This window comes from Grampus griseus, assembly GCF_964374135.1.
Source record: "Grampus griseus genome assembly, chromosome: 6".
Lineage (NCBI taxonomy): Eukaryota > Metazoa > Chordata > Mammalia > Artiodactyla > Delphinidae > Grampus > Grampus griseus.
In genome coordinates, this window is record NC_139000.1 from 651223 (window position 1) to 677983 (window position 26761).

The 26761-nt window shown below is 65.1% G+C and overlaps 3 protein-coding genes across 10 annotated transcripts; 2 read left to right on the forward strand and 1 right to left on the reverse strand.

Annotated features, from left to right (window-relative positions):
* Positions 1-805: 805 nt before the first annotated feature.
* TMEM210 (transmembrane protein 210) lies at positions 806-1834 on the forward strand (the record flags this gene model as incomplete). Its single annotated transcript, XM_082655856.1, has 4 exons — positions 806-893; positions 1057-1192; positions 1410-1439; positions 1611-1834. 4 exons carry the CDS (start codon positions 806-808, stop codon positions 1795-1797), a joined length of 441 nt encoding a protein of 146 aa, XP_082511982.1. The 3' UTR covers positions 1798-1834.
* Positions 1835-2772: 938 nt separating this feature from the next.
* Positions 2773-3821, forward strand: LRRC26 (leucine rich repeat containing 26; the record flags this gene model as incomplete). The annotated part of the gene is made up of 2 exons (XM_082656264.1): positions 2773-3445; positions 3520-3821. The coding sequence occupies 2 exons, from the start codon at positions 2773-2775 to the stop codon at positions 3819-3821; spliced, it is 975 nt and encodes a 324-aa protein (XP_082512390.1).
* An 831-nt stretch (positions 3822-4652) lies between these two features.
* On the reverse strand, positions 4653-26761 carry GRIN1 (glutamate ionotropic receptor NMDA type subunit 1; the record flags this gene model as incomplete). 8 transcript variants are annotated; one of them, XM_082656958.1, is made up of 21 exons in its annotated part: positions 4653-4796; positions 7197-7307; positions 8518-8663; positions 8768-8877; positions 9033-9194; positions 9510-9667; positions 9773-9921; positions 10005-10117; positions 10252-10370; positions 10446-10610; positions 10853-10980; positions 11069-11210; positions 13861-13944; positions 14042-14186; positions 15234-15408; positions 15479-15600; positions 18556-18656; positions 19421-19483; positions 21555-21731; positions 24239-24373; positions 26504-26761. In XM_082656958.1, 21 exons carry the CDS (start codon positions 26759-26761, stop codon positions 4728-4730), a joined length of 2832 nt encoding a protein of 943 aa, XP_082513084.1. The 8 variants fall into 8 exon arrangements, with proteins under 8 accessions (XP_082513084.1, XP_082513086.1, XP_082513088.1 ...); XM_082656956.1 differs by lacking the exon at positions 4653-4796 and adding an exon at positions 5047-5163; XM_082656960.1 differs by lacking the exon at positions 19421-19483.

Genomic DNA, 26761 nt, shown 5'->3' on the forward strand with positions numbered 1-26761 from the left:
GCCCCCAGTGACCAGGGGTTGGCTGCGGCCCAGCGGGGCACCCCCCACCCCCCAGTGCCCTGTGGGGTTAGCCGTGGGGGGGGGCAGGTATTTGCTTCTGCTGCCTGGGTTTGCTCGGCAGGTCCTTAGGGGAGGAGGCTGAGGTTAACCCCAGCCGTGCCAGCCTCCTGTGGACAGCGCTTGCCTGGTCTGCGAGAGGCTGCACAGGGGACGGACTGCGGCGGTGGTCGTGAGCTCTAACTGTAATGACACACTTAAGCCAGAGCCCCAGCCACCTGCTCCTTGAGGGTGTTCTGCGAAACACTGCTGGGGCCCGTATGGGGCGGTGGGTGCGTGTCCACCCCCGGGCCTCACTTGGTCCCTGCTTGTTCCAGTCTTGGGGGGAGGGTGGTGACATCAGTCAGCTGGATCCCAGGCCCCACCTAAGCTGCCGCAGCCCTTATCCTGACAGGGAAACTGAGGCCCAGGCTTGCCCACTGTGGACCTCTCTGGGTTTCCAGGCCGCTGCCTCTGCGACCCCAGGGTCCCAAGTGCAGCCGCTGCCCCTTTGCCGTGAAGCGCTCTCCTTCCAAGACCACGGCAGCCCCACCACTGCCCCTGCCTCAGATCTGGCCAGGGCACTCTGGAGTGACTCCCAGGCCCCGGCCGCCCTACCTGCCCTACCCTGGGGCTGCCTGCCCAGGGCTTCTCGGAGCCCAGCACCCGAGGGCGGTGCCCAAGGCGAGGCCCTGCCCCCACCTTCCCTGCCTCACAGCTCCATTGTGAGGTCAGCGCCTTCCGATGAGTTCTGTCCAGAGGCGTGGAGATGGCCCCCTGTCTCCAGCCTGACTCCTGCCTGGTTGGCCGCCCCCTCGGCCTGATATGTTTGTCCCTTTTGCTCATCCCTGCTGCAGGTGTCTCCTCCTGTTCCCCAACCCTGTCCCCAGCCAGGGCCCCTCCCTGGTTCAGGCAGGCCAGGCGCACCCGTGTCCTTCTGGTGGCTGCCGGGGGTGGGAGGGCAGGCTTGGGGGTGACCCACTGGGAGGTGATAAGAGCCCCTTGGCCCTGTCTCTGCAGCTGGGACCTACTGTGAGTGTAGCCTTGGCCTCAGCCGCAAGGCCCTCATTGCCCTGCTGGTGGTGCTGGTGGGTATCAGCGCCAGCTGCTTCTGCGCTCTCATCATCGTGGCGGTTGGTGTCATTCGAGCCAAGGGGTGCGTGAGCCCCAGGGCCAGGGCGGGCGTGTGAGGGCTGTGGGGCCGGGCCGTCCCCCTGGGCCCTTGGTCTCAATGGGCGAGGTCACCAGGGGCTTGGGAATGGAGTCTCCCAGAATGGGATGGGGAGAGGTGTGGGGAGCACCGCTGGGCTCCTGGAGGCCAACCCCACTGTTCCCAGACTCACGCCTTACCTTTGTTCCCCTCCGCCCCTCAGTGAAAGATGCCCCGGACACATGGAGAGCAGGTGAGTGACCCCGGGGGAGGACCCCCAGGGCGAGCTGTGCCCCTGCTCCCTGACCCCCCACCCCCGGGAGGTGTGGTTCACAGACACGGCAGGAGCCCCGGGTGGTTGAGGCCTCATGAGCCCATGCTGATGGCCGCCTGCAGCTAGCCTGACCTGGACCACGCTGTGCAGGTTGGTGGGGCACTGCGGGGCTCAGGAAGATCACATGGACCTGCACGCGGTGCACATGGGGTCCCACCTCATGGCCCCTGAAATGGAGGTCTCCATGATGCCGCCCCTGGAAGATCACGGCCTCACGACCATCACCGTGGACTCGACCCTAGAGGAGCTGCCCCCACAACCCCTGCCGCCTCAGTAGGGCTTTGGGCAGCTGGGGGAAGGGGAATTAAACAGTAGTTAGCAGGTCTGCGTTGTCCTCCCTGCTGGCCCCCCTCGAGCCCTTCTGCAGATGCTATTGGGGTGGGGGAGGGGTCTGCGTCGCCTCCTGTCTCTTCAGTGGGGTGCCCAGTGCCCATGCTGGGCTCCCGCTGTCCACCCTGCAGGGCAGGGAGCACACCCCTGGGGTTTCCACTTCCTGCCATCGTGGCGTCAGCCCAGCTCCTCCCTGCATCTTCCTGCCGCTTTGTCCCATGAAGCAGACAGCCCCCCCCACCGTGAGCCCCTGCCCATCCCACCCCCACCCCCACCCCCACCCCAGGAAAATGCCGGGACAGGACCTGCAACTCTGGTGAGTCCAGAGGGAGCAGCATGTGGCAGGAGGACTTGGGCTGGTGCCCCTGCTCCACCACACTGCCTCCTCGAAGTTCCGGCAGAGTCCCTGGTGGGCAGGGTGGGGCAGATGTGATGGCCTCGCCTTCCTCAGGCGTGCAGCCCTCCCTCTACCTCACTGCCTGTCCCCTGGGTTCAGGCCCCCATCCTGTGCTTGTGCCCCATGAGGATGGGAGCATCCCTGGGGGGCTACTGGATATGCGCACTAGAATCCCGGCTGAGAGGAGGCGGCGGAGACTCGGGGGAGGAGCGGGTAGCACTGGGTCCTGTTCCGCGTGTCGCAGCCATGAGTTCAGTGGCGGTGAGGCTGCGGGGGCGGCGGTGTGGTCCAGTTGCCCAGGCCTCAGCCGGGTGCGGGGCGGTGGACCACGCAGGTGAGGAGGGGGTGGCGCCTTGTCAGTGCTGCTGCTGGCGCGGAGCCAAGAGGAGCTCAGAGCTTCAGGACAGGTGGCTGGCAGTGCCGGGCGCTGGCTATGTGCCCAGCCTCCGCCCTAGGCACGGGACCAGCCGTGGGACGGACGGGCTCCCGGGACGCCTGGGCAGCTGGCCTCCTACCGTTGCCCCCATGCGGAGCCCCTCCTTTCTCTCGCGACGGCCGCCGCCGCTGTTCCTACTGCTGCTGTCGCCGTGGCCAGTCTGGATCCAGGCGCCCCCCGCAGCCGCCCCCGCGGCAACCCCGGGCGCCCCGGACTGCCCCGAGGCGTGCGCGTGCGCGCCAGAGGGCCAGGCCAACTGCTCCGGGCGCGCGCTGCCCGCCGTGCCAGGGGGCCTGAGCCAGCGCGTGCGCGCGCTGCTGCTGGACCACAACCGCGTGCGTGCGCTGCCGCCCGGCGCCTTCGTGGGCGCCGGCGCGCTGCTACACCTGGATCTGCGCGAGAACGGACTGCGCTGGGTGCACGCGCGAGCCTTCTGGGGCTTGGGCGCGCTGAAGCAGCTCGACCTCAGCGCCAACCAGCTGGAGGCGCTGGTGCCCGGCACCTTCGCTCCGCTGCGCGCGCTTTGCGTCCTCTCTCTGGCCGGGAACCGGCTGGCGCGTCTAGAGCCCGCGGCGCTGGGCACGCTCCCGCTGCTGAGCACGCTCAGCCTGCAGGACAACGAGCTGCCTGCCCTCGCGCCCGCGCTCCTGGCGGGCCTGCCCGCTCTCAGCACGCTGCGACTGCGCGGCAACCCCTGGGCCTGCGGCTGCGCGCTGCGCCCACTCTGCACCTGGCTGCGCAGGCACCCGCTGCCCGCGCCAGGTGAGCCCTCGGGGGCGCGGGCGGGGCGGGCCACTGCCGCCGCCGTCGCCTGACGCCGCTCCCGTGTCCCGCAGAGGCCGAGACGCTGATCTGCGTGTCGCCGGGACGCCTGACGCTCAGCCCCTTGACCGCCTTCCCCGACGCCGCCTTCAACCACTGCGTGCGGCCCCTTGCCGCGCGGGAACTGGCCGTGGTCTACGCGCTCGGGCCCGTCTCCTTCCTCGCTAGCCTGGCCGCCTGCCTGGCCCTGGGCTCCATGCTTACCGCCTGCCGCGCGCGCCGCCGCCGCGCCGCCGCCCGCCGCCCGCCGAGGAGTCTGCCGGATCCCGGTGCCGGCATGGCCTCGCCTGCGGCAGTCGCCGCCGCCGAAGCCTGAGCGGGCCGCGGCCGCCCTCGAACCTTCGCCCTATCCCCTGCCCTCCTTCGCACTCCCTGCAGGCGTCAACAAGCGACACAGATAGAAGTTTTCTTGACATTCCTTTCGGCATCACCACTACACACACCGGGTGGGGGGGGGTGGAAGGCGGTGCACGCCGGGCCCCTGGGGCGGAGGGGCAGTGCGCGGCGGCGCTCGGACCGCAACGGGGGAAGGCACACGCCTGGACGCGGGAAGGGCTGGGCCTGTACAAGGTGGCGCGCGGGGCTGAAGACAGTCCCGAGCCGGCGTCCGGGGAAGCGCATCCTGGGCTGCGGGCCGGAGGAGGCGAAGAGAAGGCTCAGCCCTCACGGAGTCCGGAGAAGGGGGAGGCAGTGGGGAGCCCGAGCGCGCCCCTGGGAGGCGGCTGCCAGCTGGGGGGTCAGGGTCTGCAGTCCGGGAAGGGCAGGGCCAGCTCAGAGGATGGGGTCAAGCGGAGAAGGGGTGTGGGCAAGAAGGGAGAGGTGGGGACAAGGCTGTGGGGTGCCGGCGCTGCGGGAGCGGGGGACCCAGCCAGCCGGGGCCAAGGGCCCCCATGGTGGCTCTGGTGGTGGCTGGGGAAGGATGGGGCTTCAGTCTCTGCTCCAAGGCCCTCTGCCCGGGGCCAAGTCAGCCCCTCTCCCCACTGCTCAGAGACCCCAGGGCCCTGCCTCTGCCGGAGCGCCCTGCGGCCCTGCCCAGCCAGCTCAGCTCTGACCCGTCCTCAGCAGCTCTGGCCCGAGCCTCAGTCCAGCAGGGGCTGCCCGCCAGGCAGCAGGGCAGACGGACGGACGGGAGGCCCAGGGTGGGCAGTCTCTGGCAGGTGGGCTTCCCTCAGGCCTTCCCGAGCAGCAGGGCTAACTGGGCAGGTGGGCGCCTCCGGGGGCCTCACACCACGGTGCTGACCGAGGGATCTGAGAGGTTGAGCGGGCCCGTGATATCAGTGGGATGGTACTGCTGCAAAATAGAAATACACAGACAAGGCGCCCGTTAGCCCGACGCTCAGGGGGCATGCGCGGGGCCGGGACGGGTGGACCGGCCAGCCGGCCGACCGGCAGGCAGGCGGGCGCGGCCTGGGGGAGGCTGGGGGGTGCTCCTCCCCCTGACCCCGTCGTGCTCCGGGACTCTGCGTGGGCCGGGCCGCTGTCCCGTCCGTCTGTCTGTCTGTCTGCGGGGGAGGGGGGCAGAGGAGGGCGGGCAGGGCGTCTCAGCTCTCCCTATGACGGGCACACATCTGCAGCTGGCCCTCCTCCCTCTCAATAGCGCGTCGCGGCAGCACTGTGTCTTTTTGGTTTTGCAAAGCGCCGCGTCCACCCCCGGTGCTCTATAAATAAGAACCAACAATCAATACCCGCTGGCCCCGCCGGCCGCCAGGGACCCCAGCCCTGAGCGCCCAGTGCCGCCCTGGCCCAGACCAGCCACGGGACGGGGCAGAGGCTCTCAGCAGCCGGACTGACCCCACCCCTCCCGACAGAGCCCCCCACCCCGGCCTCCCTCCGAGCAGGCGCCCAGCCTGAAATGGTGGGAGCTAGGCTGCCCTCCCCCGCCCAGCCCCCAGCTTGCAGTGTCCCCAGTCACCCCTGCAGGGCAGGCCAGCCCCAGATGCCACGTGGCACCAAAGCTGGCCTGGAGGATGGCCCCTGGGGAGGCTCGGGCAAGGAGTCTGCTGGGAGCGTGTCCCTGGAAAGGCACCATGAGGGTCTCTGAGCTGCACCTGGCCCAGCTAAGGGGCCTGCATTTCTGCTCCAGGGCGGAATGCGGGGTAAGGACTCAGTGATGCCCTCAGAAAATGGCCCACTGCCTGCGGGACTCTGCGGGCCCCCAAAGCGCTGTCTGCTGGGTACCTTCTCGCCCCTCCCCCCGACTGCCCCACCCCTGCTCCTGTCGGATCCTCCTCTTCCTGCACCCCCTGCTGGGTCCCCTGGCTCAGGCTCCACCCACTTCCCGGGCCTGGACAGCCCCAGGCCTGTGCTCCCAGCCCCACAGATCCTCCCTGTCCCCCCACCCTGTCTGTGCTGAGCTCTGGGAAGTGGAGCCCCCAGGCCTTACAGGCCCCTCATGGGGCGCGCTGGTGGCTTCCCCTGGGACTCAGATGGCTCTGTGCTGAGCCCTGTCTGTGTCCTGTGTCTGCCCCTCTTCCCATGCACTGGGGGTGGTGGCTGCACATCCTGCTTCCTTCCACCTTGGAGCAGATGGGTGATGCTGCCCACGAATTTGGGGCTTCCTGCGGACTGGAGGCCAGACCACCCCTGACTGCAGGGAGGCCGCTGGACTGAGGGCTGTGCTGGCTCTGGGCGGCCCCCTCCCCACCTGGGGATGCTCCTAGCAAGGCTGGGTCAGTCTGGGGGGCCTTTGGTTCGAGCGCGCACATCTGGGCCAGTGACAGGCTGCCCAAGGCAGAGAGGCAGGGAATTCTTGGCTCAGGTGGAAGGCCTGGCTCTGGAGGGGCGGGGGGCCAGGCGCTGAGGCACTGATCTCCGTAGAGGCCTCCCCTTCCCGAGCCTCTGTCTAGGAGCCTCAGTGCCCACGGCTTGGAGGCCACGGCTTTCAGGCCCACCTCCATCCGTTCTCAGATCCCTGGGTGCTGCCGGCACGCCTCCCGCAGGGCCCCTGCTCGGCCTGGGGTGGGAGCCGCCTCCTTTGGTCCCACCCATTCCCCACCTGACGTCCCCTGTGGCCAGGGGCCTGTACCAACTCCAGGCCCCAGCCGTCCACCCAGATGGAGCCAGGCCCGGCCCCCAGCCCCGGCCCACACAGAGACCACATGGAGGGAATGCAACAGGCATGGCTCTGGTGAGACACATGAGACAGGTGTCTGGGTGGCAGGGCTGGCGGCCAGACAGATGGGCGGATGGGACATCACAGCCATCCCTCCGTGGACGTCGCAGGGAGGGAGGGAGGGCGGTGGGCCTCTCTGGGAGAGGCTGGAGAAGCGGACGTAACAGAGAGGTGGTGCGGCCTCCTGACAGGTGAGGAGCCTGGGACAGGGTGGTCCAGGCTCCCGGGGCCCCGGGCACAGCCCCGACGCGGTGAGGCCGGCTGGCTGACCAACAACATGACACGGCTTCAAGATGGCGCATGGCGTCATGGCATGGGTGGGGGGCAGACTAACGCAGAGACACACGGGGAAGAGGACCCGGTGAGGGCCAGCGGGAGAAAGGACCACGAGAGAAAGATCTAGAGAGTCAGAGAGAGAAGACCTAGTGTGCTGGGCGAGTAGAGGTGAGGGCAGAAAGGCCACGGCAGTCAGAGGTGGGAGCGGGTGGGATGGCGAGGGAGGGGCCTGATGCACGGGACACAGACACGGAGGGGCGAGATCAGAGTCGGAGACGTGGAACTGGGCGCTCTTCCCCTTACCGTGTCTTTGGAGGACCTACGTCTCTTGAAGCTGGAAGCCAGGGTGGAGGTGATAGCCCTAAATGTGGCTTTCTTTTTAGGGTCAGGCTCTGCTCTACCACTCTTTCTATCCTAAAATGAATATGTATAAGTGATTAGACGGCTAAGGGTGGCGGCCACACCTGCCCTCGCCTGCTCCTTGGGGGCTGCTGCCCGTCCTGGCTGGCCACTCGGGCCCTCACTCCGGCCTGCCTCCCTGTGCTGGATGGACCGACCGATGGTCGGACACTCGCAGGCGGCCTCTGCTCCTGCCCGGCTCTCGGGCCTGACCTCGCTCATGCTGGGGCTGGGCTCGGGGGGTCCCATCTGGCTCTCTTCCTGGGAGGTCCGCCTGGCTCCCTGGCTCCGAGGTGCCCCTGGTTTAGGGGCGTCCCGAGGAGGAGGAGCCCTCCGAGCACGGGAGGAGTTGCCCCACCGGCCCCACCGGCCACTCTGACCCCCGAGGAGGCGCACCAAGATTCAGGAAGGGGCTGAGGGGTCGAAGGCAGGTGGCGAGATGCGCTGGAGTGACAGAGAGACGGAGGCAGCTCCTGGGACCCTGGCCTCGGGTCTGATGGTCAGGACGGGCCCTGTGCCCGCCAGTGAGAGCAGCGGCCAGGTCCCAAGAGCAAGAGAGGGCAGATGAGAGGCGTGGGCTTCCAGCAGCCCCGTCGCCCCGGCCCTCCCTCCCTGCAGCACCAGCTTCCTCCCAGGGCACAGGCTCCGGGGAGGTACCCAGAGAAAGAGAAGAGATGGGGCAGACTGGGGCTGGACTATGGGGCACGAGCCCGTCCCAGGTGGGCTGTGGCCACCCCACGTGCAGCCTGTCCTCTGCTGGCGGCAACTTCCCACAGACACAGCCTGGGGTTGCAGGCAGGAGCGGCCGGCCAGTTAAGACTGGAGTTATATGGAGCACAGGACACACCAGGGCCGCGGGGAAGGGGGTCCCCAGAGGGTGCCAAGGAGGGGCGCGGGGCGGCGAGGGCAGAGTGCGTCTTGGACTCACATGCTACACCCAGGTGGGTCCCTGTCTTACCCTGCCTCAGTTTGCCTTCCTATGGAATGGGCGCCGGTGGGCGACTCTGGAGACAGAGGGGCCAGGCGGACGCTTGAAGCCCGGCTTTGCGGAGGCGGCCACCTGCGGGCGGCCCCCAGCAGCGCGGCCTTGGCCGTGGCTCCCAGCTCCAGTCCTCGCCACAGGGGCTCCTGGGAGCCAGAGCCACGCTTCGGCCTGCGGGGATGGAGGAGGGCCGGGGCCAGGCCGAGCCGTGGGCACCAGGCCTCGGAGGGTGGCCTGCCCTACCTGCAGGTTCTTTCTCCACACGTTCACTGCTGCAAAGGCCAGCTGCATCTGCTTCCGGCGAGCATCCTTGTGCCGCTTGTAGGCGATCTCGATGAAGATCAGGAAGATCCCGGCCACGATGCCCCCGGCCACCAGCATGAAGACCCCTGCGGGCCAAGACCCAGCGCCTCAGCTGCGGGCGGGCCAGGCAGCCGGCTCCCGGGGAGTCCACCCGGCGTCAGCACTGGTGTCGGGGGCGTGGGGGGCCCACCTGCCATGTTCTCGAACGTGAGGGTAGCAGGGGCGTTGCTACGCGAATCACACTCCTGGTACCGCACCCACGTCTTGTCCAGGTCTTCCATGAAGCCGTTCTCGTGGGACCTGGGCGGGCGGGGCATGTGAGCCGAGGAGGAGGCTGGGCCGGCACTGGCGGGGCGGGGCGGGGCAGATGGCGTGCATCTGGGGGCTACGTTGGTGGGGGAGGCGGTGTGCCTTGGGTGGGGCTCTTGGAGGGGGGCGGGGTGGGGCCGACTCACTTGAGGATGGACAGGGAGACGTTCTGCTTCCAAGGACTGTCTTTGCGCATGCCGATGCCAAAGCCTGAGCGGAAGAACAGCTCGCCGGTGGTCACCAGGTCGCACTTCTGCGAGGCCTCGAACTCCAGCACCGCCGAGTCCCAGATGAAGGCATGCAGCTTGCTGTGGGCAGGGGCAGGGTCACAGGGGCGGGGGCACAGGGCCCACACGTTCGGGCCGCCCTGGCGCCCTTGCAGTCCCGCCCGCCAGCCTGGAAACCCCCTGTCTATCCCCTTCCCGTGGTTCGCATCCAGCCTGGACACTGACTTTGACTGGCAAGGCGGCCGCCCCGCCCCGCCCCGCCCCGCCCCGCCCCCTCACTTGTCCCGGAAACCCCCTGTCTATCCCCTTCCCGTGGTTCGCATCCAGCCTGGACACTCTGACTTTGACTGGCAAGGCGGCCGCCCCGCCCCGCCCCGCCCCGCCCCGCCCCCTCACTTGTCCCGCACGGCCTGGATGGCCTCGGCCGCGCTCTCGTAGTTGTGCTGCTCCATGTGCCGGTACATGGTGCTCAGCTCCACCTGCCGCCGGAAGTAGATGTCCACGGAGCTCTGCTTCACCGTCGCATAGATGAACTTGTCCGAAGGGTTCCTCAGCTGCGGGGTCAGAGGGTCGGAGGGCCCGGCTCGCGGCTGCCCTGCGGCCCCAGCCCGGCAGCCGCTGGCCTCGCGCCCCGCTCCCCCCGCCGGGCCAGGCCTCACCCGGGGATCGTTGATGCCGGTGATGCGCTCCTCGGGCCGGTCCAGCACCAGGAAGGCCGCCAGGTTGGCAGTGTAGGAGGCCACGATGATCATGGCGAAGCCGGCCCACACCATGCCCAGGATGCGCGCCGAGAAGCTTCTGGGGGCGCCTGCGGGCAGAGGACGGTCAGCTCCCGGCGTGGGGCGTGAGGGTTGCGGAGCAGCGTGCGGCCCGGGCCGGGCGCGGCCTCACCTTCCCCGATGCCCGAGTTGAGCAGGACGCCCCAGGAGAACCACATGGCCGAGGACAGGGTCAGTGCATCCTCCTCCTCCTCCTCGCTGTTCACTTTGAACCGGCCAAAGGGGCTGCGGGGGCGCAGAGGGCGGGCGGGAGAGGGCGGGAGAGGCAGCCCTGCCCCGCCCCCTCGCCCGCCCCGTCCCGCCGCGCCCGCCGCGCCCGCCCCGCAGGGGGAGGAGTCCGGCCCCCGGGCCGCGCTCACCTGAAGCGGTCCAGCAGGTACAGCATCACGGCCACCACATGCACTGACAGCCCCACCAGCAGCCAGAGCGTACTCTGGAAGGGCTGCATGAACGAGTCCAGCGTGCTCCGGGGGATCTCCTGTGGGAGGCCGGGCCGTCAGCGCCGCCAAGGCCCTCCCAGGACCCCACCCCGCCCTGCTGGGCCCCTGCCCACCTTCTTGACCAGAATGGTCAGGCCCTGGTACTTGAAGGGCTTGGAGAACTCGATGTACTGTGCGCGCTCGTTGTTGATGGTCAGCGGCGCCACGATCATGTCTGCCTGCCCGCTGAGCAGCTCGCCCATCATCCCGTTCCACTCCTTCTTATTGCTGTTGTTCACCTGTGGGGAGACACAGCCGGTGGTGACACGGCCATCGCGGGCGGGCCTTGCTCCCCAGACCGGACAGTCTCCCTCCCTGACCCGTCTCGGGATCTCCCACTCCAGACCCCGCCTGGCTCGAAGGCCCCGCCCACCCAGGCTCCACCCAGCCTGCAGACCCCGCCCACCCGAGACCCTGACCCTAGCCAGACAGGGTCCACCTGGACTGGGTCCCGCGCCGGCTTCCAGAGACCCACGCGTACCCGCTCCTGCGTGCCGAACTTGCCGTCCGCCACTAGGTGCACCTCATAAGTGAAGTTCATGGTCCGCGCCAGTTTGATGAGTAGGTCGATGCAGAAGCCGTAGCAGCACTGAGGCACGGTGTGGCGTGCTGGGCGGAGGGGAGGGGCGCTAAGTGAGGGGCTCGCAGGTGCGCCGTCCCGCCCGCTCCGCGGCCCACGCCCCAGCCCCGCACTCACGGCTGCCCGGCGACGTGTCGTTGGGCCCGGTGCAGATCACCTTCTTCACCGGATCCCCGTTCACGGTGAACTCCTCCTTGCACGTGCCGTCGCTCAGCGTGGGCTTGACATACACGAAGGGCTCCTGGTGGATCGTCACGATCTGGAGGGGAGGGGGACACCCAGCCTGGACCACCAGCCCTGGGCTGCCCTGGGGTGCTGTCCTCTTCTCAGCATGCAGACTCCCCTGGACCGCCCCCCCCGCCCCGCCCCCTGCAAATGCCCCACACTGCCTCCTCTGGAGCTTCAGGAAGTTGGTCGGCCTGCTGCCTGCAGGAGGGGCCCCAGACTCCCCCGTCGTGCCCAGGCCACCTCAGCATTCAGAAGGCGCCCGGCCTCCTGAAACACTGCGCCTGCTCTTGGCCACTTTCCTTCGGGTCTTGGCTTGCACATCACTAAAGTCGGCCCTGGGCCCCTTCTCTGACGTCTCAGGGCTGAGAAACCACCTGTCCCAGCCCAGAGCCTGCCCCCTGCCCCCACCCCTGCCATGAGGACAGAGGCATGTGCACTCAGAGCCTGCACAGGTCCGGGGACCCGCAGGGATTGCCCTGGTCTGGTGCTCCGGCCTCTCCTGACCTCAGCCTCCCCTGCAGCGGGTCTTTGTCTGATCATCTATCCTTCCTCCCTTCCTCTTCCCCGCTGATGCCGCCCTCTCTGCCGAGGCCTCTTCAATCCAGGGGCTCCTTGGGGCTCACGCTGGAGAGCTCTCTCCTCCCTGTCCTTCAGGGGCCTGAAGCCTGGGGGTGCGGAGGACAGATACAGGCAAAGGGGGCTGAACCGAGCACGCATGTGAGGAGGGGGTCCCAGGGGACGTGGGGTCGGTGTGAGAGGCCCCTTCTCCTCCAGGGCGGGTAGCCCCCGGCCTCAGCCTGCAGGGCAGGAGATGGGGAGCCCCTGAAGGAGCTTATTTGTCCTTAAAACTTTCCTCATCATTTTCTATTGTGCGAGTAACATGCTCGTGCTTTTAAAAAATCAGTGAGGGGACTTCCCTGGTGGTCCAGTGGCTAAGAGTCCACACTCCCAATGCAGGGGGCCCGGGTTCGATCCCTGGTCAGGGAACTAGATCCCACATGCTGCAACTAAGAGTTCGCATGCCACAACTAAAGATCCCGCACACCACAACGAAGATCCTGCATGCTGCAACTAAAAAAAAAAAAAAATCCCACATGCTGCAACTAAAGATTCCGCATGCTGCAACTAGAAGATCCCACATGCTGCAGTGAAGATCCCTCGTGCCGCAACTAAGACCCAGTGCAGCCAAATAAATAAATAAATATTTTTTAAAAATTCAGTGAGATGGGAGGATAAATCGGGAGACTGGGATTGACATATACACACTACTCTATATAAAATAGATAACTAATAAGAACCTACTGTATAGCACAGGGAACTCTACTCAATAACCTGTAGCGACCTGTATATGGGAATAGAATCTAAAAGAGTGGATATATGTGTATGTATAACCGATTCACTGTGCTGTACAGAAGAAACTAACACAACATTGTAAATCAACTATCCTCCAATATAAATTAATTAAAAAGTAAACAATTTAGTGTCAAAAAAATCAGTGAGACAGGGCTTCCCTGGTGGCGCAGTGGTTGGGAGTCCGCCTGCCGATGCAGGGGACGCAGGTTCGTGCCCCGGTCCGGGAAGATCCCACATGCCGCGGAGCGGCTGGGCCCGTGAGCCATGGCCGCTGAGCCTGCGTGTCCGGAGCCTGTGCTCCGCAACGGGAGAGGCCACAGCAGTGAGAGGCCCGCGTACCGAAAAAAAAAAAAAAATCAGTGAGACAAAAAAAAGTTGTAAAAAGCCATCTGGCTCTCGAAGCCTGCGTGGGACCATCGGGCTGACTGTCGTCTGTTTTACACTCGGACTTTTCAATACCAGGTGTCTTTCCTGAGCGTTGGCTTTGGGAAAGTCCACTCTGCCCCTTGAGAGGGGTGGTGACCTGTGGGCAGGTGCTGGCAAAGGGCTCCAGGTGAGAGGCCAAGGGGGAGCTAGCTCAGAAAGCAGACAAGGCTGAGAGACATTTGAGGACCTGGGGGCGGGGACACTGGGAGAAGCACAGTGCTTGAGGGTCCTTGCCTTTTGTGAGCTCAGGTACCAGCCCGGTGCTGGTGTGGGTCAGTGTGGGAGGGACGCTGGGGAGGGCACCCTGGGATGAGTCCAGAGGAGCATGGAAGAGTCAGGCCGAGGAAGAGAAGCTGTGAGGGATGAGGCCAACCGGGGAAGGGAGCTCCCAGAGGCCCAGGGAATCATGGAGGGGATGGCCAGCCATAGGGAATGCTGTAGGGAGACCGGGCTCAGAGGGCAGTGAGACCGAGTCACGGCAGGAGGCCAGGAAGGCTAACCGTGGGGGGTTGGCTAGGACCACTTGGAGGTGTGATGAAGAGCATGGGGGCATCATCTCCAGGACTCAGGGCAGAGAGCACTGAAGCTGAAGTACGCCCATCTGCTCCCCTGTCCCCGATCGGCTCATCCCCAGGGGAGTCCTGGCCCACGTGACTTCCCCAGATTTAAGTGGAGTTGGGTCAGAGCCCATGAAACGGGGGGCCGGCGGCTTCCTCTCCTCCCTCCACCCGCTCTCCCTGCTGCCTCTGCAGTGCCAGGTGTGTGCAATGGCAGCGGGCGCTGGCCCCGCCCCCACTTCCTTTAGTCACTTTCGTTGACCTCACTGTCCCCTCCTCTGCACCCGAGGGGCGGGATGGAGTATACTGGGTGTGGAGGCTAGGGCAGGGTGGCGGGTCCCCCACCTTCAGCCTGGTGGACATCTGGTAACCTCGGGGCTTCTCTGTCTCTCCGCCTGGCCAGATGATTTTCCTGTCGTTGGGAATAACCTGGGGGTGGGAGTATGAGATGGAGGGTGGCCACGCAGGGGTCTTGGCCCCAGGACCCTAAGGCCCCAGCCCCCACCCCCTCATGACCCCCACCTACATGGGTGCCGTTGTAGATGCCCACTTGTACCAGCTTGCGGTTCTGCAGGTTCATGATGCTGTAGTTGGCAAACTTCCGGTCCCCATCCTCGTTGAATTCCACGCGGCCGGTCACGCCGTCTGCGTACTTGGAAGACATGAGCACTCTGGAGGGGGGCAGTGTGGGTTAGAATGATCAGGGATGCAGTGAGCCCCGCCCACTGTGAGTCAGGTGCACAGCGCAGCTATGGCAGCCGGGCAACTCCCGGCCTCTAGACCCTGTTTTGAGGGCTTTCTGTGGGTTGGGATATTCGATTCTCATGGCAGCTGTCCTAGCTTCACAGATGAGGAGGCGGAAGCCCAGGCAGGAGCAGCGGGCTGCTCACCAGCCAGTGGGGAGGAAGGGCTGGGGTCTCGTCGTCCTGAGTGTGCACGCCTGTGTGTGTGTGTGGGGGGGGGGGCCATATATGTGTGCACACAGGATCCTTGCGTGGGGTGCAGCCCTGTGCATGTACTTGTGGCAATGTGTGATGTGCCTCTCAGCCTGTCTGTGCACACACGCATGTGCACGTGTGCACATATGCTGCCTGTATCTGCAGTTGTGCGTGTGCTCCTGTCGTGGGCCCCATGGACCATGGGTCTGCACGTGCTACTTGGTGTTGGTGTTGGGCTGGGCCTCCCCACACTAGTGCCGTGGTGTCCAGGGTTCTCTGAGTTAACTCCTGCCCTGCTGTGGCCATCCGCTTGGGTCTCTGGCCAACCCTGGCTCTCTACAGGCTTGGATGCCATACCTGGATTCCTTGTCTGACCTCCTGGGCCCGTGGGCTCTCCCAGTCCCGGCCGGAAGCAAGACCCTCCTCCCCAGGGCTGTTAGCCGCCCTGGGGAGTGGGGTGGGGCCTCAGGGTGGGCAGCAGTGCGAAAAGGTGGGGGCAGGAGAAACGGAAGCAGCTGTGATTTCAGTGACATCCGAGTGTTGGAAATGGGGCAGGTGATTATCGTGGTGGAGATGGAGGTGAGGGTGGAGCGCGAGGGGGGATAGAGGAGAAAACTGGGGAAGGTGGCGGTATCTATAGGATACAGCAGGCTGGGCTGGACCGCCCTGGGAAGAGCGACTGTTCCCAGCGCCGGAACGGTGGCCCGCCCACTTTAGGAGATCAGCCCGCCCACCTCAGACGAGCGGCCCCGCCCACCTCAGACGAGCGGCCCCGCCCACCTCTTGAAGAGCGGCCCGGTCTTCCAGATGTTGGTGTTGCCCACGCAGCCCCGCGGCGGATCGGTGATGTTCTCCTTCTCGAGAAGCTCGTGCACGGCCTGGGCCACCACCCCCACGGCATCGCTGATATGGGCCGACTCGTTCTTGCCGTTGATGAGCTGCAGCCCGATGATGCCTGGGGCAAGCGTTGGCTTAGAGCCCGTGGGGGACCCCTGCCCACCGGGACCCTGGAGCCCAGCACTCACCGTCCGGGGCGTAGCGCAGGGCGTTCCCCGAGATCTCGCGCTCCCCCACCAGCCACACGTACCCCGAGCCGGTCATGTTCAGCATCGCGGCTGCGCGGTACACGGTGGCAGCGTCGTCCTCGCTGTGGGGCAGAGCGGGTGAGGGGCCGGGATTCCAGCCCTTCCCACCCGGGGCCGGGGGCGGCCGCTCCACATTCCCAGGGTCTCCTCCGCAGCGTGGCCTACCCACGTGGCCTCTTCCCCAACCCTGCCCCCCACAAGGGAGGTCTGGAGACACTGCAGAGATGGGGTGCGGCCGCCACCCCAAGCCTACACCGCACCTGGGCCAGGAGACCCCCACAGAAGCGAGCGGGTGGGCCCAGACCCCCTGAGCTTCCCAGACATCTCTTGCTGGCACGCTGCCCTCGGTGGGCAGGGTTTGGGTGACATGGGATGGCGATGGCTCCTTACTGGTTGATAACTCGCTCACCAGGTACCAGGCAGTATTCTGAATGCTTTTCATGGACCATCTTATTTAATTCTCACAACCTCCCTGTGAGACGGGCAGAAGTACTACCCCTGTGTCAGGAGGGGAAACTGTGGCACCCAGGGCACACAAGTGGTAAGTGACAGAGTCGGGTCTGTGCCTGGACTGTCCACCCCTGAGCCCGTGCTCCTGCAGCTTCCTGGACAAGCCATACCCCTCTGGTGCTGCATGCCTCAACTTGTGAACTGAGGGGCTGGGGGCTTTCTGGTTGGTCAGATGCTTCTGGGACCGAGAGCCAGGGAGCTGCCCTGAGCATCACAGCGGAAGCCACCGGAGAGAGATGAGGGTACCTGCTCTCCCTTTTGGAGTCTGCCCAAGCAGCTGTGTTCTCTCTGCCATCCAGGGCTGGGGCCACTGGCAGGACACAGCACAGGCCTCGCCTTGCAGGCACACGTGGTCCTGAGTTTTTGGCGTGTCCTTACAAGTGAGCCTCTGTGGACCTGGTCTCCTAAGGCTGGGCTCTCTCTGGTCAGGGCAAGGACCCTGGGCCTGGTGGAGCTCCCACCTTCTGTCCCCTATTGGGCCGAATTTGGTCCCAGATGGGCCTGGACCACAACAGGCACTTTGCTTCTCCAATGCATGGGCATCGGGGTACAAAGAGGCTGGGGAGATTGTCCGAGTGTTGGGTTATTTTCCCAATGGCTGAGCCTGGAAGCTAAGATGGCCCTAGGTTCTCTAAGGGGTCTGCCGCCAATTTTCTCAAGGAAGAAATGCAGATCTTCAGTGTTTGCTCTAAATGAGAACGCTACTGTTGGCTGAAAGCAACACAAAAGAGCGGCGCTCCAGGCAACATCCAGCCCAAGTCGCTGGCAGCACCCATTCGTGCATGTCAGGGCACGGTGTGCCCCTGTCAGCGGCGCCCACAAAGCCTGGCGGAGAGGCCTGTCTGCTGGACACCATCCAGGCCTGTGGCGTTGGACTTGGTGGGGTGAGCACACCCCTGTGCTTGTGTCCGTGTAAACTGATATCTTCAGTAAAGCAGACAAAAGCCTGATCGACCCGCCAAACTGTTTTATGGAAATAACTGATCCCAGTAACGATAACTTCAGGAGGATTATTTAAAAAACAAAAGTTTTGGAAATCAATTAGAAACTCTGAAGCACTCTGTAGAAAACTGGTCAAAAGTTAAGATTGGCTTAATGGGGTCTCTCCGCAAAACGCTCTCAACAGCCCTCGTGAGGGGAGCCAGAATGTGTCAGGCTGGGGCGCCAGGGCGAAGAAGACCTGCGTCTGCCCTGCCCAGGGGACCACCGGCTTCCCCAGGCTCTGGGAGCTGGGCACGCTGGGCAGGCGGGTCCCCCTCTGTGGTAGGACTCTGGCCTCTCTTGTCCGAGGAGCCCTGGCTGTGAGGGGAGGGGTCTCTTCCCGCCTGACAATACACAGGCCTTGCGTGGATTCAAGAGGTGGGCATGTGGTTGCCAAGTGCTGTGCCTTTGTGAACAGCAAGTATCGCCACATGTGTGGGGTTCGTGCATGTACGTAGCACGTGGTGTGTCTGTGGCGTATGCACCTATGCACGAGAGCACCGTGCCCTGTGTGTGTCGGTGCGGAGCGTGTACGTGTGTGGTGTGTCTGCACATGTATCTAGGTGAGAATATGCCTGCGTGTGTTACATGTAGCAGCGTGCCCGTGTGCGCATAGGTATGTCCTGTGTGCACGTGTGTGCGGTGTGTATACGGCACATGCATGTGTACAGGAGGGCGTGGAAGCATGTTGTGTGCACATGTGTGTGTACGGCACGTGCACGTGTAGACGGTATGCGGGTGATGCGTTTTCGTGTGTATGCGTGTGAGTGCCTGTGCTGGTGTGCGTGAGCGGAGGGCGGTGGGCGTTAGTGCCCGCTAACTGCCTTCCAGCCCAAGGAGCCCCTGCTGGTCCCATCCTGCCCTCTGCCCGAGGACGGGGTGCACCTGGCTCTGTGCCAGAGGTTTGTGGCCTGAATGTGCAAACGGACACCTGCCCTGCTACTCAGGGCACTGCTGACTCCCGCTAGCCGCCTGCAGGGTGACCCCTGCTGTCTTTCCCCACTCTGCTGGAGCCTGCAGAGCTGGGACAGGCAGACAGTGGGCCGGGTCTCCCCAGGCTCTCCCACGTATGTCCCATGAGGCAGGGCTCTTCCTTTTCCTATTCCTGGTGGCCTTGCCTTTCCCTCCCCAGGAGGACACAGCCATTTGCAAAAAGGGAGATTTTTACTGGGGGCTCAGCCGCGAGGTTACGGTGGGGACCAGGCCCGTCCGGCAGAGCCTGGCTTTGGGTTCCCCCTACGCGGTTCCCCTCTCTCGCTGCCTAGTCCGACTGCCCCACCCCTTCAGCCCTGTCCCTGCTGTGGGCCTCCCACCGCAGGCTCACATGCAGACCCCACGTCACTGCCCCAGGCCCCCTCCCTGACCCAGCTCCCAGAGCCCCGTGTCCCCCCCGTCTATCACCTGGGCCGCGTTTGCCTTCCTAAGGGCAGAGTCTTATCCCACCCCCATCCCCGAGGCCCAGGGTACACGTGCAAGGGGACCGTCCTTGGCAAGGACGCCAAAGCCTGAGTCCAGCCTGGCCGCACCTGGCGGAGAGGACGATGACCCGAGCCTCCAGCTCCCGCGCCTCCATCAGCAGGGCCGTCACGTTCTTGGTCCCCGGGTCGAACTGCAGCACCTTCTCAGCCTGCGGTGTGAGCGGGTGCATTAGCAGGTGGCCGGGGCGGGGGATGCAGCGCCTCAGGGGCCAGAGTCGAGCCGCAGCCGCTAGGAACCCCGAGGCAGCTCCGCTAGGGCCGCCTCGGCCTGCGCCGGCCACCTGCACTGCCACCTGCCTTCCAGGCTCCTCGGCCAGCCGGCCGGGCTGGCCTCGCTCGTCCTTTCTTCAGCCTGCTGGCTCTCCTGTCCTCGCTCTCTGCTCTGCGCGTCTCTCTCCACCTGTCACTCCTGGCCTCACTTTTGCACTGAGCATGCAAGCTGAAGTGGACCGAGACTCAGAAAGAGGCGTGCAGCGGACGGAAACAGAAAAGAGTTTTGGAATGCAATCGGGAGCGGAGACTAGGCCGCCTTTTCCAAAACCACGGGAGGTCGTCTGGGGCCTGGTCCACAGGCCCCGCAGGAGCAGCCCAGACCGCAGGCAGGTCAGGCGGACAGGCGGGCTCCCTCCTGGGCTCCACGAGGAAACCCTGGGGTGCCTGGAGATTCGCATGCACTTCCCAGAGAGCAGCTCCTCCTGCAGCCGTGCCTGCCCCTTGGCCCGGCCGGCGGGCTGCGGGGCCCTGGGCGGCCAGCACCTGCCCTCTCCTGCCTACGCTGCCTGCTCTCGACCTCGCTCTCTCCTCATCGCTCGGGCCTGCGGCGCGGCTGGGCCCACGGTAGCCCTAGCGGCCGAGGTGCCGGAGGCCGGGGCTCCCTAGTCGGTGGGTGGCGTGCACGTCCATGCATATATACCTTGGGTCCGCGCTTGTTGTCATAGGACAGTTGGTCGAGGTTTTCATAGTTCCTTTTTTTACTCTGATGAATAATGTGCACAGAGAAAATATGCAGACACAGAAGAAGATTATAAACGGTTGAAAATGACGGCGCTAAAGCAATCACACCACCTCCTCGGCACGTCTGCAGAGGGGCACGTACCTGGAGCTCGCAAACACCTAGGCCCGGGGTGGGGCTGGGGGCCAGGGAGGTGCTGGGGAATGAGGGGGCGTGGGGGCCACCGAGGCTCCCTGCCACGGAGCTGCGCTCTTGGAAACGCTCACGTTCAGGAGAAAGGGAGGCCCTGTCTGCGCCCAAGCCAAACGCCTCCCTTTGGGGTCCCATCCGCCCGCCTCGCGCCAGGCACCTGCTATGTGATGCCAGCAGCGCCCACCCCAGCCCCGTCAGTCCTGAATGGGCGATGTCCCCTCCCCCAGCCCCGGCCCCTATTCCCCACCCCTCCCAGCACCCCCTTCTGCCTCTCTTAGAGGTCCAGCTGCTCTGCCCTCACTGACTGGTGTGTGATGGGCGCGCCTGTCAGCCCACGTGTGCGCTGGAGAGCAGCTGTGACAGGAGTTCGTGAGCACGTGTGCATCTGTGGGCGTCTGCGTGGCAGCATCAGCCTACGTTAGTCTGTGGTGGGTGGGAGTGAGGGCCAGTGCCGTCTGAGCATACGTGTGTGCGCGTGTGCGTGTGCGAGCCCCCGGGCCGTGGAGGTGTGGAGGGCGCCTGCGAGCCTGTGGCAGGCGTAGTAGAGTGTGAGTGGATTGTCTCGGGAAAGGCCGCGTGTGCCTGTGAGAGGGAACACGTGTGGCTGGGCGTGCGGGGGGTGCGTGAGTGCGCACTGGGCCTGTGTGCAGCCACAGGTGGGCACGCCAGGAGCTGACATGCTTGCCTTGTGCTGGGTGCTGTCTCAGGGGGGTGGGGCCTGCAGTCCTGGTAACCAGCCCTCCCTCCCAGACTCAGCCAGTCCCCCCCAGCAGGACCCCAGGACCCTCTGGGTCTGCCCTCTGGTTCACCCCCGGCTGGTGCCCTCTCTTCCCTTCGGGGCCTACGGCACCCTGGGGGACCCGGGTTGGCACTCAGCTTACTGAAGCCAACTCTGACTTCGCAGACAGCACATGCTCCCCGCCGCCCTTGGTCTTGCCTCCCGGGGCCCTCCCCAGCCTGGGCGTCCCTCCCTCTCTGCCCAGCTTGGCCTCCACCCAACCCCGGGGGGCCTTGGCCCAGGTGCTGAGCGCCCAGGGCTCCAGGCTGGGTGAAGGCGGGACCCCGGGCCTCCTCTGGTGAGCACCAGCTTCTCCTCAGTCTGGCAGTGGGGATGGGTGGGGTGGGGGTCGCCTGGACCCCCAGAAACGCCACTCCGGTCTCTCCACAGCCCACACGTGGGCGCCGGGCTGGGGTAGAACGGGCAGGTGGAGCCAGGTGTCTACCGGATTCCCAGGAGTCCAGAGCCCCAGTCCCCACGGTGGGGAGGTGAGGAGAGGAAGGGCGCGGGGTTCCGTGGGGAGAGCGGGGGGGGGGGGACGAAGTGGGGCAGGGCCCAGGCCGGGCTTGGGGGTGGCAGATGTCCGTGGGTGGGGCTTTGGGGAGGGTGATGGGCAGCTGTGAGGTGAGGGGCTGCGGCGGGGGTGAGGCCGGCGCGAGGACAGGGCACGGGTCACAGCAGAGAAGGAACCGGGTCCTTTGTGGAGGGGGCACGGTGAGCGGTGCCACCACACTGAGGGGGCTCCCGAGGGGAGGCCGCTGGGAGGGAGCGGTGTGGGGGGCAGAGACGGCGCCCCTAGGGAATTTTGAGCCTAGGGCCTGTGTGGGCTGGGAAGCGCGCTGCGGGGAGGTGGGGAGGGGACGGGGGAGGGGAGCGGGGCGGGGCGGGGTGTTTGCGGAGCTCCAGGTGGTCCTGCCCTCGCCCCGCAGGGACTGACACGAAGGAGATTTCGACTAATGGCAAAAGCGAGTGAAATGAGCCGAGGACAGGCTGGGGCGGGCGCTCGCCAGACGCAGTGGTGCTGACCATGCACGATGGAAAGAGAAGGGTGTTCACACGGGCCACAGACACAGCGGCGGCTCGCCGGCTCCGACTCCTGCTCGGGACACCCCGCCCGGGCCTCACCTTGGACTCGCGCTCCTCCAGCAGGGTCTCCAGGCGCTTCTGCGCCGCCCGGCCCTCGTGGTCGTCGCTGACCAGGAGGATGATGTGGTTCCAGCTGTAGACGCGCATCATCTCGAACCAGACGCTCGACTGGTGGGAGTAGGGCGGCACGGTGCGCAGGAAGCTAAGGTGGATGCTCTGCGGGACACGGGGCGGCTGAGGACGCGGGCCAGGCGCGCACGCGTGCGCGCGCGGGCCAGACGCCCCCCCTCGCTGCTTCCAGACCCCGGGGACCCTGCTTCCCTCACTCCTCCCTTCCCGCCGCTGGCTTCTCTCCCCACCCCACATCCTCTAATCCGAGAACCGGAGGCTCAGTTTGCCCAGCAGCACCCTGACTGAGACGGGTAGAGGGGCGGTCTGTGGAATCGCTCCTGGGGCCGCCCCTCCCCCCCTGCGGCCGCCCGCTGCTGAGCTACTTCAGGTCAGAAACCTCTTGCTGGCGTGCAGCATCTCAAAGATCCCCCCGTCCTTCCCAAAGTCACGTAACTGGTATTTAGAGCAAGTCTTCACTCTTGGGGCGAAATACTTCACCCCTTCACCGACCCCAGGGGTTGCTGCTTGCTGACCCCGCCTTGCTTCTCTGAGTGCACTGGCTGCCAGGGAGGGGACGGAGCAGGACCCTCCCGCCTCAGCACAGGGCCTTTGAGTCTGCCCAGGGAGCAGTGTTCCTGGGGACCCACACTGATCCTGGGGCCCTCTGAGCCCTCCAGATCCTTCTTCCACCTGCGCCCTCTTTGTGCCTTGGAATCAGGGTGCAAGAATGCCCTTTTGCCTCTGTGTGTCATCCAGCAGGTGACATGTCTGCTAGGGGGCTGTGGTTGGGGCCCTGGACTGGCTCTGACCCAGGCCCTTCTGGTCCACGTGTTGGGCACAGATGGTCTGTGGGTTGTACCAGGAGTGGGGTCAAGGTGGAGCTCTAAGATTTGGTCGCAGGTTTGCCCTCATGCTGGGCCTCAGTCTGGATCTGGGGCGGGGGCATGTGGTGGGCTGGTGTCCTGTTCTGGGAGAGGGCGCCCCCCACCCCAGCCTCTCCTGTGCCCCACCGCCTGCTCTCCTCTGTAGAGCCATTGTTCTCCCATTTGCATGTGAGGGGCCTGGTGCCCAGAGAGGTGAAGGAGGCTGGCAGGCCTAGGGGGAGCCTCCACTTCTCACAGTTGAGGGTTAAGTGCCTCTGAGCAGCTTGGGTGCCTCTGCTGTGTGCTGGGGTTTCCAGAGCCTCAGGAACGGGTGGTCGTCCTGGCCTCCACTGGCCTCCTCCCTTGTGGGCCGTCCCAGAGGACCCCTCACTCTGGCCTTGCTTTCCTATCACCTCCAGGAGGACCCCTCCCTGACCTCCCCAGACACCCTGGGCCCGGCTGAGATGACCTACGTGCCTTAGGCAGCGTTATCCAGGACCCTGGGCTCCCGGCAGGATGGGTTTGGAGAAGATGGGGAGAGCGGGGAAGCCCCCAGCAGCCCAGCCCTCTAGCCCCTCAGCTAAGACACCAAGCTGGAGTCCCTGCCGAGCAGCCCCTCCGGGCCTGTCTGCAGGTGACACCAGGCCTGGAGGGAGCTGTGGAGGAGGCTGCCCCCCCCCGCCTCTCAGTGGCCAGTTTGCCTCCCCAGCTGACCAGTCCTCCCAGAGCCGTGGGCAGACACTGCGGGAGGGCTGGGCAAACTAGTGCAAGGTGCCGGCTGCTATGGGGGTGAGTTTCCTGCCAAACCGACTTGGTGACCTCTAGACTCTCCCAGCTGCTGCTCCACGACTGGGCGACTCCAGCCAGACCCCCAGCCCATGGGCCACGATACAACCCCGAGGCCCGAAACCCCCAGGCCAGCGCCCCCAGCCACGAGCTGCCTCCTCTGTTCACCTGGAATCCTCTTCCAGCTGTGCCCTCTAGCGGGAGGTGCCGGTAACTACACCCTCACTGCCACCTGGTGTCCCAGCCACTTCTAGGCTTTTCCTCCTCCTGGCGCCCCTTCCTCCAAAGTGCCCCGCCCCGCTGTCCAGGAAGCTGCCCTGTCTGTCCCTTCTTCTGGCCCACGACGGCCTCTGCTGCTTCCCAGGGCTTGCTATTGGCGCCTGTCACCTGTCAGTGGGCCGTGTGCCCGAGTGTGCGTGGGCATGTGTGTCAGCGTGTGAGTGTGGGCCTGTCTGAGTGTATGATGGAGCGTGAGTGTGGGGGAGTGAACACGTTAGTTATGGGAGTGTGCACATGAGCATGAATGTTTGAGTGGGTGATGGTGTGAGTATGCGTGTGAACGTCAGTGTGTGCGTAAGAGCACGTGAGTGTCCCTGTGAATGTGTGTGGCTGTGTGTGTGTAGGCGTGAGTGTATGGATTTGTTAGTATCTGTGAGTCTGTGTGACTGTGAGTTTGTGTGCTGTGAGTGTGTACTGGCGTGCCTGTGTGTGGGTGAGTTTGCGTGTCTCTGTGAGACCGTGAGTGTGGACCGGTGTGAGTTGTGAGCGTGCCTCAGTGTATCACCCTGTTGCACCTGGAGCCCAGAGCCCATGGTTTGAGCCCCTCTGCCTGTGCCCCCCATCCTGGCAAAGCACCTGCCCCCCCCTCCCCCAGCAGCTGCTGGCGGCTCCGGGCTGCAGGAGCGAGCCGCCAGGTCTGAACACGGGAGCAGAGCTGGGTCCCCGTGCAGCGGTCAGGCTCACCTTGTCTGAGTAGATGGACATGCGGGTGGTCAGCCCCAGGACGGGGATGCGGTAGAAGCCAGCTGTGTAGGAGACGGGGGTGGGAGTGAAGTGGTCGTTGGGGGTAGGTGGGTGGCTAACTAGGATGGCGTAGACCTGTGGACACAGGGGACAGGGTCAGCTCTAGTGGGGAGCAGGGGACGCTGCCCTGGAGCTGGCTGTCCAGCAACAGCAGAGGCTGAACACAGAAGCGGGGGGTGGGTGGTGGCGGGGGGACACCACCTGTGCTCACACAGCCCCAGGAGTGCAGGCCACCCAGCAGGGGGACCAGACCCCAGTCCCACCTTCTGCGTGGAAGTGAATCATGGGGGTGAGGCAGAGGCAGACAAGACTCCTGGGACCAAGAAGACACACAGGGAGCTGACAGGCCCCTCCCCCACCCCTGTCCAGGGCCTCCCCTCTCTCCCCTCACCCTGGGGGGCTGCCCTGAGCTGTGTGGTGAGACCCTGAGAGGGAGGACGAAGGCCAGTCCTTGGCATGTCCTGGGGCCGCACCTGCCGCCCCAGCGTGGGCTGGGAGAACCACACCAAGCCCCACGCTGACCCTCATCCTGGGTCAGAGGTGGACGGAGGCCAGCACTCCAGAGACGGAGGGCAGCTCCGGAAGGTGCGTCGAACATCGCAGACTATTAGCGGGAGAAGCTGGGCAAGGAGCCGCCTAGAGGCCCGGGCCCCCCTGCTGATGTCTTCCAGGGGCAGGCTGAGACCCGCTCGGTTTGAACAAGACCCGGTGCTGACTTGGGCACTGACCACATCCTCAAGGAAACCTGGCCTTCCTGCCTGGACCAGTGGCTCAGCCCCCGAGGCAGGGAGATGGGGCAGATGGCTTGGCAGTTCCGTGCTGCCCTCACATTAGAAGGACCTGTCAGTCCCAGTTCTGCCTTCCCATCTCTGAGCTACAGGACCACCTGCTTTTGCAAACGGGGCGGGGGGTGCGCTGGCCCACGTGGTGGGGGCGATGGCTGCCGAGCCGGCACCTGGCTCACAGTGTGTGACAGTGAGTGACAGCTGCTGCTGTCACCTTTGCTCCTAGCACTGGCTATTCCCTGGGAGAACAGTGCCCACAGACAGCAAAGCTAAGTTGGAGGAGGGATTCCCAGAAAGGGCCACACTTGTTCTCCCTCCTTTGCCCCGCACAGTCTGCACCCAGAGGGGCCTGGCCAGTGTTGGCCTGAGCGTGTGTGCATGCGTGTGACCACGCAGGTGCTCACAAGTGTGTGCTGGGTATGTGTGTGGATACCGCATGCCCCAACATATGTGTATGTGCATGTATGATTGAGCTTGTGTGAGCACGCGTGTTTGCATGTGTGGCGCAGGAATGTGTGTGCTCATGGATATGCATGGGGGGTCGGTCTGTGTGTGAATAAGCGTGTGCAATTCTGATGTGCACGAAGGGGTGCTAGTTTAAGTCTACGCAGCTCTGTGCACAAACGTGGATGAATGTGTGTGCGCATGTGAGCGTGTGTGCCCATGGATGTGGCGTGCCTGTCCGGTGAGTGTGTAAGCAGCACTTGGACCGGTGTCGGTCCCGCCTGTTACATAAAAGGCTGCATTGCAGTGATCCCGAGGCCTCATTGGGATTCAGCAGGCAGCGCAGCCCGGGGGCGGACAGCTCTGACAGGCAAAATCCTTGAGTCGTGTCCTCCCCCGCAGCGCTGGCTGCCAGTGGCTGCCACGCTCTGCCCTGATACCTCTCCCCGTTCCCACCCTGGAGAACACCCGGCTTCAACACCTGGGCCATTTCCCATCTCAGGCAGACCTGTGGATGGGGGAAGGGGAGGAGGAAGGGAAGGAGATCTCCAAGCAGGAACAAAGATGGCCCCAGACCCCATCCAGTTTAAAGCCCTGCAGTCCTGCCTGTGGCTGGGACAGGCACCTCTCAGGCAGGCCCGGAATGCCCGCCCCGACCCTGACACACAGTGACCAAGCAAACGGCCACATGTCTGCACACACCAGTCTGGACCTCGACACCTGGAAACCCTGTGAGGACAAGCCCCGCTGGCCGGTGACTGATCTGGGGCTAAGATGGGGAACCGGCCAACACTGGTGTTTAGCTGCTAGTGAGACCAGCCCCCTGGGTCCTCTCTCAAGGGGAGGGAGGGGGCTAGGAAAGGATGGAATGAAACTGGGACGGGGGAGGGATGGCGGGTGAAGGAGGGAGGATGGTGGCGAGGCGGTGGGGGAGGGGCAGGAGCTGGCACAGCGTGAGCCCCGGGGGTGCTGGCACCTGGCTGGAGATGAGGTCTTCGCACACCGACAAGGCCATCTGGATGGCGTTGGGCTTGTGGGTGACAGAGGTGGCGTTGAGCTGGATCTTCCAGGAGCCGTGCCGCTTGTTGGCCTGGTTCACAGCCTCGCGGAACATCTGCTCGTGCTTCCGCGTGCTCAGTACCGCGCCGATGTTGACGATCTTGGGGTCGCAGGCGGCACGGGCGAAGGAGCAGGAGAAAAGCAGGGCGAGTGTCAGCAGGCGCATGGTGCTCAT